Raw genomic sequence first — 13,502 nt, 5'->3', positions numbered from 1 at the left:
ATAGCCATTGACCTAAAATATTTTCGTAGGCTAAGCATGAATGTAAACATACAAGGGGCAAAGTAGAAAACGGCCTAACATATGTTTTCTTTTTTACTAGAAAGAGCCTTAATTATGTCTTTATAGAATTAGGAGCATAATCAACCAAATAAGCCCAAAATATTAATATGAATCTATAGGTTATGTGGATTCATGTAGATCTAAGTGAATATTGGCATAGCTTTGACCAATATTTTTTTAATATAATTATGTTAAGGGTAAATGTTTGATTTTTTCTTTATCGTTTGGGCTATTTACTTGAAAATGTCTCACCGTTTAGGAAATTATTTAATACCCATCGTTAGGGATGTCAATCGGGCCGGCCCGTCGGGTTTCGGGCCAACCCTACTCGGGTTGCGGGTCAATCGGGTGCGGGCTAATCGGGTTGTGATTTTTTTCGGGTTATAAAAGCTCAGCCATAACCCTAAAAGCTCGGGTTTTGGGCTAGCCCAGCGGGTTAATCTGGTTGCTACCGATAATATTAACATGCGATCAATCCAATAAATAATGATTAAAATTACAAATATTCATACAATGTAAAACATTTAATTATGATATATTTGAGATATATGCTTAAATTCAATCATAAACATGATCAAATACTAATATTTGAGATATTTCGTAGAATTTTAATGCATGTTTTAGAATTAAATTTTTTTTGTGAATTTGAAGTTTTTAATTTATTTATCAATTATTATATTAATAAAAATTCAATGCATAATTTGTATATTTAATATAAAATTGAAAGTTATTTTTTTAGTTAATATTAATCAATAAAATGTCGAATTAGGGGTAAAAAAATAGAATAATAGAAATTTTATAGGGTTTTCGGGTCTGGCCCTAATGGGTTGCGGATTAATCGGGTGCGGGCTAATCGAGTTTTGATTTTATCGGACTAGAAATTTCCAACCCTAACCCTATAAATTTGGCGGGCTATTCGGGCCAGCCCACGAGTTACGGGCTACATTGGCATCCCTACTCATCGTTTCGTTTTTGGGAACAGCATGGGTTGCAAAATTTGGCGAGTACATGCAGATTTAGCGGCGTGCCACATCTGTCAAATTTCACCGAATATTAGCAGGGTCGGTTCTGGTCAGGTTAAGTTGGCATGGTTAAAACATATACATAAGCACCATTCAAAATAAATATTATCTACTTATTTGAAATTGACACAAAAATGATGCAACAATTAGAGCGACTGCATGGTTAAAGTTGATTATTTCACTACCCCAGCCTCCACAGGCAATGGAGGAAAAATTATGTTGACAATGTTTGAGATTACTTTCTAAGTTGGTGCTTCAATGGGCATTTGAGGTTCAAACTTGTCTTCCCTTCCATCTCTGCATTTCAATAGACAAATATCACCCAAAAGGCCCAAGTGCGGTATTTACCAAGAGAGAATTGAGAAGAGCACTTCGAAGGAGAATAGATAGGAACACTAACCAATTCTCTAAGGCCATGGCATCACCACTACATGATAATATGCTCCAACTTCTTTTTTGAAGAGCTGAGGTTTCTCATCACCAGTGAATCACCTTCATTTAAGATAGCATGTATAGCATTGCAAATGAATGCAGCGGATCAGCTATTGAACAATCCGAAAAAAATCAAGAACTGCTACTTGACATTTATCTGCAAATGAGCTCCCCAAAAAGGTGAGCTCGCCTCAAAATCATGCGGGAATGAACTCAATGTAATTTGGTGAAAATTGGAAGATAAGGACTCCCAAAATCACAAGCAACAAGAATAACTGCAAAGAAAAATACGAAGTGTGCACACACACCCTCTTCTGTAGCTTCAGTGTTTCATCAGCACTAGTAATGAATTCACATTTTACCCTCTTCCAAGAATCTTTCTTAAATGTCGTGGTTTTATCTCCGGACTTGTATAACATTTCGCACTGCTCTGCAAATGTTCCAACCCTACGGTTCTGAACCATTTTTTATATTAGGATATACTCAACTTCTGCTTCAATCCTTTGCACAAACAGATTCTCAAGTTCTCGTTGTTCATCTCTGTTTTCGATTTCCATCAACTTGGAGAGTAATGTCCAAGGAGAATCAGGTATACCTTCACTAATTGGCAACTGCACGAAGCTTGTTTCACGAAATTCGGCTCCAGCATCCGTAAACTCAGGATTCGCGTCCAAAATAATAAATTTCACAGAAGTAGGTTGGCTGATTTCCTTGAACTTTAGCACTTCTAAACATATGCACAGTAAACAAAATACCAATCAATCTTGTAAATCAATCAGAAGTCCAAAGTATATACTGTAAACATTTTACATAGCTTGACAGCAATTAAATAGTGAGGTGGAAAAGCTAGAGATAATAGTTTCAACTTCTTGTTCGAATGATAACAATTGTTCCAAATTTCCAATCCAGTCTTATAAGATAGATCAGCATTGCAGAATATCTTCGAGCAATCCACTGTAATTTCAAAAGCAAGTAATAAAACTAAAGAATTTGTTGTCAAATAATTCCAAAGCTAAAATGTCAAAACCTATTCAATGATCGTTTTTGTGAAACCCCAAACTACTAGTATGAGCTAAATAGTGATGAAAAATCGTAAAATGTAGGAAGCAAAGAGGAAAGAAAACATGGCTAACCATTTTCTAGTGCTTCCTGAGCAGTTTTCAGCACATTGATAGACTCAATTAGAAGATCCGGATATGAAGAGGAAGCACGTTCGTCTGTTTCTTCTCTACCATAACCTTGAACTCCGTCTCCATTTTCTCCATAGATACAAGGACACTGCAGAAACACAAAATTGGAGTTACGACGAATCAGATTCTGCACAGGAACAGGAATCGCAGAACGTGGAACTTCCCACTTGAATTCAGTAGGATCAATTGTTTCAGGATTCGATTGAATTTGTAGGCAGGGGGACTGGAAATGAAATTTAACTATAAATCGAAATTAACTGATCAATCGTACCTGGGAACAAGGCTCCATTGGGGAGAATTCGAGGAAGATTAAAATCGGGGTATGAACCCTAGAAAAGGCTTAGATGATAGGAATTAGAATAAAGTTTCAAAATGGTCCTTAACATATTGCGTTTTTTTTTAATTTGGTCCAAAGCATTATCTTTTGAATTATTCGGTCCCTCACATTTGAAATCGGATCACATTTGGTCCATTTTGGACGGTTCCGTTAAATTTTTTACGGTTTTAATTACCGGGTCACAAATCCGTCACTAACTGGAGAAACTGATGCGTCACAAACCCGCCGCCTCATGGCTCCACCGCTCCCCGAGAAACGTCTTCACCGCGTCCAAGCTCGGAAAATACGTCGGCTCCATAAATATCAGGCTCAACAGATCGTCGGATTCAACATTCCCCTACGCTTCCAAGCTCCCCATCACCACCGCCAGCAACGGCTTGTAACCGAAGTAAAACCTCTTCACCGCTGCCTCCACCGCCTGCATCGCCTGCATCAGGTGAATTTTCGCGAAATCCTCCTTCCTCCGGTAAAGCTCCATCGCCGCGTTCTGAATCCTCGGTCCGCCGGTCGGATCCACCTCCACCTCCAACACCGCCGGCATCGTGTGCTTCAGATCCTTCGACGATTTCGTGATCTCGACGAGCTCGCGCGATCTGAAGCATAACAGCTCCGAATCGGAACTCGGCTTGATCATGAGCTTATTTTTCAGCTGCAGGAAATCGTCCGGATCCATCAGCAGATGCAGATCTTCGATTTGATTCAAAATCGACCACAACTTCTCCAGCAACCAGCAATACCTCGCCTCTCTCTCACACCGCCACGAATCGATTTCCTCTCCGATCCTCGCAATTAGCTCCCTCGCGACTCGGATCCACGACTCCAGAACCTGATGCGTCGAGTAAACCGTCTTATTTTCAAAATTCTTCGACTCGACGTCGTCGTTTAAGCACCTCTTCAGCGCGTGCACCGCCGCCAGCTTGCAGATCAGTTTGCAATCGTCCTCGCATAGCTCAGCGATGATCTCGATCTGCCTCATCGCGAGAGCTTCGATCCTCCTCCACCACTCCCGCCGGTTCACGTATCAGTGACGGATCAGTTTCTCCCGGTTAGTGACGGATTAGTGATGGATTTGTGACCCGATAATTAAAACCGTAAAAAATTTGACGGAACCGTCCAAAATGGACCAAATGTGATCTGATTTCAAATGTGAGGGACCGAATAATTCAAAAGATAATGTTTTGGACCAAAATAAAAAAAAACGCAATATGTTAAGGACCATTTTGAGACTTTAGTCTAGGAATTATTTCTTCAAAATGTCGTGAATAAAGGTCATTTTTTGTCATAAACATGTGCTACGAATTTGGTCCTAAACATTCACTTTCATAAAAACAGATCCATAACAAATGCCACTATAAAATTAGCATTGATCGTTAGTTTTTTGAAGGACGAATTTGGTCATAAACATTCACTTTCACAAAAACAGATCCATAACAAATGCCATTATAAAATTAGCATTGATCGTTAGTTTTTTTACGGAACTATAAAAAGAAGGACTACTTCGTCGACATTTTCATTTAGTATGAGCCGATTTTTCAAAAAATAACTGTTTTGCACCAAATTTATATTTTAGTTATATATTTAGGATCAAAATTGACCTTTATTTCTAATTTTGAACAGTTACAAATGGATATGGCGGGTGATTTCCAATTAGTTTGCGCCGATTGGTATTCATGCGGGTCCAATGTTATGGGCTCAAGAAAATGAAACTAAGGCCCATTTAAAATCACATAATACAGTTTCTAGTAATAGTCCAGTTCTAAAAATCTACTCCATCCATCAACCAATACAAGGCGAGTTTTGAGCAGGCGGGTTTTAAAAATTATAGTTGAAAGTTGGTTGAAATAGCTAGTGGAAGGTGAATCATATTAATTTTAGAGTAAAGGTCAATTTTGTTCATAAACATATGATCAAAATATGAATTTAGTCTAAAATATTCACTTTGTGAAAAATAGGTCCATAACAAATGAAATTCATGTCGGAGTGGTCCTTTGTTTGACGGTGCTGTAAAAAAACTAACGGTCATGTCACTGTGCAATTAGCGTTGACCGTTAGTTTTTTACGGAACCTTCAAAAAAAGGACTACTTCAGCGACATTTTCATTTGTTATGGATGCGTTTTTAAAAAAGAATGTTTTGGGCCAAATTCGTATTTTGGTCATATATTTAGGACCAAATTGACATTTACTCTTAGTTAGTTTTATAATAAAATGTGAGTGAGATAAAGTTAGTAGAATGTGGGGTCCATTACCAAAACAGTAAAAAGCAAAATGAAAGTTTATTTATGAACGAATGAAAATAGCAAAATGGAAAGTTTATTGGTGGATGGGGCGTATTCCCTTTTTAGTAGTCCTATAAGTGAGACATTTCCTCTTACTTTTTCTCTCTATTTTTTTTTCTGGCTCATACTTTATTCTCATTTGATTTAGCCAATAAACACTACTCCCTTTGTCCCTTAAATTTGTCACACTTTGACCGGACACGGGTTTTAAGAAATATAATGAAAAGTGAGTTGAAAAAGTTAGTGGAGAGTAGGTCATACTTTTATATATTAATTTTATAATAAAATATGAGTTGGAATAAGTTAGTGGAATATAAGACTCACTATTAAATATGGTAAAAAGTAAAATATGACAAATTTTGTGGGACAGATAAAAATGGAAAAATGTGACAAAATTTAAGAGAAGGAAAGAGTACTATAATTTTTATCCAAAAAAATATGTGGTATGTAATGGGATGGAGGAAGTAGAACGTATTCAAGTGCTATTACAATATTCTCCAACCACCAAGTAAAACCAATTAAACTCGTCAGTCGTTTATACTTTCAAATTGAGAGCATAAGTTTTACTAGTATTATTTTAAATTATTGTTTGTACTCTAAAAATGCAGAAATAAAATTAATACCAAAAACTACAAAATCATATACTGATATAGCAAATAGAAAAAGAAAATGAAGAGACTGTTGCAAATTCAAGAGTTTAATATTAATAAAGAGTAATTACTTACGTTTCATGCACAACAATTTGTGTTGTGTTTATCAACACTGCAGAGAATCTGTTCTGCCACATATAATTATAGTGAAATCTTTTAGGCCATTTTTAATATGACGAAATGGAGATAAGTCATTTCTATCTATTTTATTCCTTTACTTAGAATATTCTTTTTTAAAAGTCAACATTCTAATTTTTATATGAATAGTCATTCTTTCGTCTGTTATGAGAATCGACATTTCATCCTTGTTGTTATTTTATTGTAGTTTGATAATATTAACATTTAAAAGGTAAAGTCTTATAATTATTATATTTAATTTTTTTATAAAAAATCATTCTCTAAGGAGAAAGTTATTTGAGAAAGTATTATACATTTTCTCATTTAAAAAAATTATTTTTACCTCTCCATTTCCATCAATGGAGAAGTAAGATATTATAACTACCATATTTATTTTTTTTTCACGAAAAATCATTATCTAAGAAGGAAGGTATTTAAGAAAATATTATATCTTGTACAATTTTTTTTAAATTAAAAAATAATTTACTTTTTCCTTTTTAAATTTGTTACTACTATTTTCTATATACATTATTCTCTTGAAGATGATCTTATACGATCAATTCTAGAAAATTGAAATATTCAAATAGTAAATTTAGGTATATCCAAAGAGTGAATTGCAAATTTGATATATGGTCTATGAAAATATGTCACTTCTTAAAAATAAATTGCACCAAAAATATGATATATGGTGGATGCTCTTATATCTACATTGAATTCTAAGTCATTCTTATCTTCATTTCATTCATTTATTTGGACGCTCCTATATCTACATTGAATTTTTTAAAAGTTATTCTAGCTTCATTTCATTCATTTATTTGGAATTTTTTCCCTTAAGAATCCCCATTTCATTTTCCATATGGATAATCATTAATTTCTCTATTATGGGAAAACCCATTCCTTTCTATTCTTATTTTTTATAAAAACAACCACCGTTCGAACCTACAGTCGTGGCGAGCTAAAGTAAAATAGCCATTCCATTCCGTTCTTATTCCTTTTAATTTTATATTTTGATCAAATTATATTATATGTATATTATATTATATGAAATGAGCTAGATTGGTCCATTAGTCTCATAGAATAATAACAATAATAATAATAATAATAAAAATAAAAAACTTTAAGCAATAATATAAGTTGGGTGGAACTTACCGATTTCAAATCAAATTTTGATGGTTAGTAGTAATTATTTATGGATTTTGAATGCAGCTAAATAATTGAACTAATCCACTTAGCCGGAAAATAATGAGTCTACAGGTTTAAATTAGCAAATAATAGAGCATCAACCATTATTTGCTTCGGAAAACTGTTGCAAATCTCAATTAATTTTGCGTCCAGCTAATGGCTTGCACAAAAATTGAACAGTATTCTCTTTGCTAAGGAAATATTAGTACAGTATAAGCTAGTTCTTTATAGTTAGCTCGACAGAGTGCATAAATAATTAACCTATATAGTAATTATTTAATGTATGATGATTTGATTACCTCGATAGGCTATTTATATGCAGTGCCCTATTAATAAATTATTATATTTCCCATATTAATGTAAAAGAATAAATGTAAAAATAATATTTAGAGACATTTAATAATATACAGCTGTGCAGGTTCATTGAAAGAAGAATTTTTAGGGGGGGTGATCATATGACACATGATTGCAGTTGTTTATTTATTTATTATAAAATGGCAGTAGTTTAAAGGAGGTGAAATAATGTTGTTAAATTAAGAAATTGGAAAGAGATTTATTAAAAAGAGGTGCAAGGTCTTGGAGGCACATGCAGCCAGGTTGCCCGGAGAGGAACTGCACTGTGCTATGCCCCATTAATATATTAAACTAATTAATCACTTATCAACAATATAGATTTTCAAAATCATAAAAATGATTGTTTAATCGAGGGGGGTTAATTTAAAAATCTAATTATGGATTACTATTTGTTTTTGTGAAAAGAAAATGTGTCTCATTGTGATGGAAAAAATGATGAAGAGATGAAGCCCCGGTCTCTATTTCGATTTGATTTCGGATTGGTTTGAGCCGATTTTTTTTTCTCTTAATATTTGCAAAAACTGAAGTAAAATTGACAAACACATTTTCCTCTATACAATGAACAACACATTAGTGTTATATATTGTAAATTAATAATAATCCAACCGTTAAGATCAATTACGATAATCTTAATATATGTTGAAGTCCGATTTTAAAACTCTGAATAATTTTACTCCTTATTTATTGCATTCAAATAGAAAATCCTATATACCCTATAGACTGAGCTCTGTTGATTGAGCACGTGTATGCTTGCTTTGAGTACACTAACCAGCTATTCAAATTGATATACATTTATTGTACACAAAAATTCTCAGAACCATAGTGTATAACCATTTGTGAAAATTTTCAGTGCAAATAATTGGATCAGAAATCGTTCAACTTAGCAATTGTGTGAGTAGCAGGACTAGATTCTGTTTATATTGGTATTGAATTCTGCCAAAACCTAGAAAGAATTTAATTTATGTTTGAAGATGGCCACCAATTACTGGCAGTGGTAGGGGTGTTGGACCGGTCTTGGTCCAATTTCCACAGCAATTTTGTGTCGGATGACACAGACACAGACACAGACACACAAAACAAACTCCCAATTTTTGGAGGGAAAGAAAAAGAAAGAAAAATACCACTTCAGTTTTCACATAGTATCTACAAATCGAGACGCAGATAAACAAGTCTGACCAATCTTTGGCTTCTGTGATTAAAAACAGATAAAAATTACCTGCTGTTTTTAATTAGTGGAATTTAGTAATATTAGCAATCCTACAACACTAAAAACAAAAAGTGGAATACTAAGCCCAACGAAAATCTATTAAAATAGGAGCCCTTGTAATATCCAATATTCAATACTGCTCTATTTACACACTCTGCAGCTCCTTTTAAAGCATTTATTGCCTTATTTTATGTTCAAATCCACAGATCCAACCCACACTTTAGATTCTCCCATATGCACAGCTTGTTCAGAGAGAGAGAGTTAGAAAGATGGGTTTCTTTCCACAATGGGTCTCTCCCTTTCCTTGAGCTTTCAATGTAAAGCAATGCATTTTTTTTTGGCTAAAATAGTTCATCCAATCATTCATACAAGAAAATCTCTACACTAATTTTTCTGTGATCTTGAACAGTGTCAAAAGCTGAGAAAGTCTGGCAATTCAGAAGAAGAAGATGATGATTCCTGAAATCACATGTTGATTTCAAAAAAGTCTTATTTACTGTTGCATTCATCCTCTGCTCCTGTCACAATCACCCCATTCAATTCAAGCTTGCTGAAAAAAATGGTATGGTTACTTCCTCTTCCCCTGCTTCCTCAGCTCTCACTCTTCTAAAAAAAGAAAAAAACAAAAACCAAAACATTGGGGGGAGGGGCCTCCGCATTCATTAACGCAACATGGATGCTGCCGCGCAAATCTCCACCGTCGATCTCACCATCAAGATCGCTTCAACCCCGTTAAACTCATCTCCGTACAGCTCGGCGCCGGTTTCCCCTCTCTCGTCCGCATTCGTCTCCGCGCTCCAGTCCCCTTACATCTCCCCGCGACTGAACTCCGCCGACGACGCCACCACCGACACCCTCTCCTACATCGGCTCCCAATCCGATGACCTCCCCACCACCTCCTACACCCCACCGCCGGAGAAGCTCAAGCTCGTCTCCTGCCTGCCGGAATCCGCGCCGCCGCGGATTTCATTCTCCTTCCCAATCCCCCGCATTTCCTTCGCTTCTCCGGCGGGAGCCAATTCGAAGCTCCGGAGCTGCGATGTCTACATCGGCTTCCACGGGAAGAGCCCGAATTTGCTGAGGTTCTGCAAGTGGCTGAAGTCGGAGCTGGAGTTGCAGGGGATTGCCGCCTTCACGGCGGACAGAGCTGTGTATGCGGATAATCAGAGCCACGAGATTGCTGATAGGGTGATCTGCTCTGTCACATTCGGAGTAATCCTTGTAACCGATTACACTCTGCTGAACCACCTCAGCTTGGAGGAGATCAGATTCTTCGCGCAGAAGAAGAATCTGATCCCTCTCTTCTTCGACACGGACGCTAAAGAGGTCGCGAGCCTCTTCAGCCCCCACGCCGACGGCAACAAGGAGTGTAAGGAGGCGTTGGATGGCCTGATGCGATGCAATGAGTTCAGACTCGAGACGAATGAGGGGAGTTGGAGGAGCTGCGTTTCGAGGGCGGTTGGGATTTTGAGAGGGAAGCTTGGGAGGAAGAGTGTTGTAGAGAGGGAAATTGATGTGTGTGAGGAGTTGCCTTTTCAGAGGAATAAGTTCTTTGTTGGGAGAGAGAGGGAGGTTTTGGAGATTGAGAGTGCCTTGTTTGGTTGCTTGGAGCAAGAATGTGAAAGCAAAGTTAGTAACAAGTTCATTAGTATGGATGTTGGGAGGTGTCAGGAGCCGAATTTGGAGGCGTGGGTTGAGGTCGAACCGACAGTTAAGAGAGCCACCAAGCATAGGAAGTCGAAGGGGGGTAGCGTCGTGTGTATAACCGGGCCTCCGGGAGTGGGGAAAACGGAGGTGGCTTTGGAGTTTGCTTATCGTTACTCGCAGAGGTATAAAATGGTGCTGTGGTTCGGAGGGGAGGCGCGGTATTTCAGGCAGAATATACTCAACATATCGGTGAATATGGGACTGGATGTGAGCGCGGATGAGGAGAAGGAGAGGGGGAGGATCCGGAGTTTCGACGAACAAGAGATGGAGGCTTTTAAGAGGGTGAAGAGGGAGCTGTTTAGAGACTTGCCTTATTTGCTGATCATTGATAATCTTGAAACAGAGAAGGAATGGTGGGAGGGGAAGGATCTCCATGACTTGATCCCGAGGAACACGGGTGGGACTCACGTCATCATCACCACGCGGCTGCCTAGGGTGATGAGCTTCGACACGGTGCAGCTGAAGACGCTGCCCCTTCCAGATGTGATGTCCCTTGTGAGAGGGAGGCGGAGGAGGGAGTTCTTGGCCGGAGAGGCTGAGTTTCTTGACAAGTTTGCTGAGAGGCTTGGGAGGTCGAGTTTCGGGCTGTGGGTCGTGGGGTGTCTGGTTTCCGAGCTTGGGATCCTTCCGTCGAATCTGTTTGAGGCGATGAACGAGGTCGAGCACGATGAGGTCAATGGGGGCTCTGGATTGAGTAATGAGGAGCAGCAGTTTTGTAGAACTAGCCCTTTCTTGATGAAGGTCTTGTCATTCTGTGCTGCTGTTTTGCAGCAGTCGAAGGGGAATCGAAACCTCCTCGCTTCGAGGATGCTTCAGGTCGGGGCGTGGTTCGCCCCATCGCCTGTCCCGGTGAATCTGCTAACTGCAGCTGCCAACAACGCAGCGTGTAAAACGAACACATTGAGGAAATGGACAGAGTGTCTCAAGCTCGCCTTGTGCTGCTGCTCGGGTTGTGTGTCAAGCCAGACGTGGAAGGGGGAGGAGGAGTCTGCCCTTCTATTAGTCCGGCTCGGGTTGGCGTGGAAGGTGAACCGCCAGCCTGGCTGCTGGATTCAGTTCCACGCCATCACACGGATGTTTGCTAGATGGAAATACGGCTTAGGTGCAGCTAATGCCACGGTTCAAGGAGTGAGGAAGCTCGGAAATCCATTGGCTACATCCGACCACCTCTGGGCGTCAGCCTTCCTCGTCTTTGGGTTCAAATCCGAGCCCCCTTTAGTGCAGCTCAAGGCGATCGACATGGTCCTGTTCATCAAGAGGACGGCTCTCCCTCTAGCGATAGGGGCTTTCTCGACGTTCTCAAGGTGCAACTCGGCCATAGAGCTCCTCAAGGTGTGCACGAACGTGCTGGAGGAGGTGGAGAAGTCGTTCGTGTCGCAGATCCAAGACTGGTGCCATGGCTCGCTGTGCTGGAAGAAGGCACTGCAGTCGAATCAGAGAGTGGACGAGTACGTGTGGCAGGAGGTGACGCTTCTCAAGGCCACGCTGATGGAGACGAGGGCGAGGCTGCTGCTGAGAGGCGGCCACTTTGACAGCGGGGAGGAGCTATGCCGGACGTGCATTAGTATCAGGACGGTGATGCTCGGACACAACCACGCGCAGACGCTGGCGGCGCAAGAGACGTTGGCCAAGTTAGTGAGGATGAGGAGCAAGATATGAACACTGTTTTGGTAGCTAGCTCAGTTTTGCTCACAATGTAATGTTTCTTGCTTCTGTTTCTTAGTTTGTTAGGTCAAAATTTTACAGATTTTTTGGATCACACTTTTTTGTTGTTCATCACTGTTTTCACAATGTATTGTTTGGAATTGAACATCTAATTTATTGGTTAACTGAAACATAATGAATTGAATATAAAGGACAAGGTGTTTTAAATAAAAGCTAAATAGTAGGCCAAGTGAATGAATCGTGTGTGATTATATACATACCCATTAATCAACAATGCCTATACATAAGAATATCGTACGAAATGATTTGGAAATCAACTATAAAATCATAAAACATTCATAATCACTTAATATACCTATTTTTAGATTTATATTAAAACAATCTCAAAATACTTTTCAGATTTTGATTATTATATTCAAGTTCAAATCATTTTATATTAATCAAAACAGAAAAAAAGGAAGAAAGAGAAATAAAAATAAAAGGATACAGAAAAACTTATATAAGTAGTAAAGCTACGATGAAGAAGAAGAAGATATGAAATACTAATCTAATTTAATTTTATCAAAGTTAATTAGTGGGCTTACCCATATTAAGTATATATTACACATTTTTATTGATTAGTTAAACTAATATTATGCCTAAACATACTACACGTTTTTTATTGATTAGTTAAGATATATACATGTTTAAATAAGGATTACAATAGACTAACAAAATAAACTACTAAATATGCTATTATAACTAACAAGGGTCCAATATTTAAACATTACGATACATATGGAAATTCTATAATTAAGTAATTTTTTATTTAATATAAAATAGATTTTATATATAGTTACTATTTAATTTAATTTAAGTTACTAACAAAGTGTCATGTGTTGGTGCGTAATTTAGATAAAATATCTAGGTACGATTGAAAAATATTAAAAGTAAGTGAGTGAGGAATATTCTTTTTAGTTTGAATTTAGTAGATGGTGGGGTAAAATCGCTATTTAGTATGACATTTATACTGAAATGAGTTTAAGTTTAGTGCAATGATTGGAGATGCTCTTATCTAAACAAATACCAGGAGGCTATTCTATTGAACAGATATTTTTTGGGTATCAAAACATTGAGTGATGCTCACATAATAAGGAACAATTCATTAAGTAAAGAGGTGCCAAAAGTTTATAGTTCTGGCGGTTAACCGTGAAATCGTAATCGGTGGGTACGGTTTCGAACCGGAATCGTGAGAATTTACCCGAACCGAAACCTTCGATTTTAGAACCATGGTTCGGTCAGGTTCAAAATTTTCTGAACCGA

The 13,502-nt window shown here is 37.9% G+C and overlaps 2 protein-coding genes and 1 pseudogene across 4 annotated transcripts; 1 reads left to right on the top strand and 2 right to left on the bottom strand.

Moving 5' to 3' along the window:
* Positions 1–1,217: 1,217 nt before the first annotated feature.
* LOC121783496 lies at positions 1,218–3,039 on the bottom strand. 2 transcript variants are annotated; one of them, XM_042181586.1, is made up of 5 exons: positions 2,976–3,039; positions 2,648–2,792; positions 2,110–2,241; positions 1,483–1,574; positions 1,218–1,379 (listed from the first exon to the last, which is right to left on the bottom strand). In XM_042181586.1, the coding sequence occupies exons 1-4, from the start codon at positions 2,991–2,993 to the stop codon at positions 1,510–1,512; spliced, it is 360 nt and encodes a 119-aa protein (XP_042037520.1). In that variant the 5' UTR covers positions 2,994–3,039; the 3' UTR covers positions 1,218–1,379; positions 1,483–1,509. The 2 variants fall into 2 exon arrangements, 1 of the variants encoding a protein (XP_042037520.1); XR_006046581.1 differs by having other exon boundaries at positions 1,483–2,241.
* A 216-nt stretch (positions 3,040–3,255) lies between these two features.
* LOC121784343 lies at positions 3,256–4,017 on the bottom strand (annotated as a pseudogene).
* Positions 4,018–8,923: 4,906 nt separating this feature from the next.
* On the top strand, positions 8,924–12,318 carry LOC121783441. 2 transcript variants are annotated; one of them, XM_042181510.1, is made up of 2 exons: positions 8,924–9,145; positions 9,238–12,318. In XM_042181510.1, the coding sequence occupies exon 2, from the start codon at positions 9,501–9,503 to the stop codon at positions 12,192–12,194; it is 2,694 nt and encodes an 897-aa protein (XP_042037444.1). In that variant the 5' UTR covers positions 8,924–9,145; positions 9,238–9,500; the 3' UTR covers positions 12,195–12,318. The 2 variants fall into 2 exon arrangements, with proteins under 2 accessions (XP_042037444.1, XP_042037445.1); XM_042181511.1 differs by having other exon boundaries at positions 9,071–9,118.
* Positions 12,319–13,502: the final 1,184 nt, after the last annotated feature.

The sequence above is a fragment of the Salvia splendens genome, chromosome 21 (genome assembly GCF_004379255.2).
Source record: "Salvia splendens isolate huo1 chromosome 21, SspV2, whole genome shotgun sequence".
Lineage (NCBI taxonomy): Eukaryota > Viridiplantae > Streptophyta > Magnoliopsida > Lamiales > Lamiaceae > Salvia > Salvia splendens.
The sequence above is the reverse complement of the archived record's forward strand: the minus strand, read 5'-3'. Positions and strand labels throughout refer to the sequence as shown.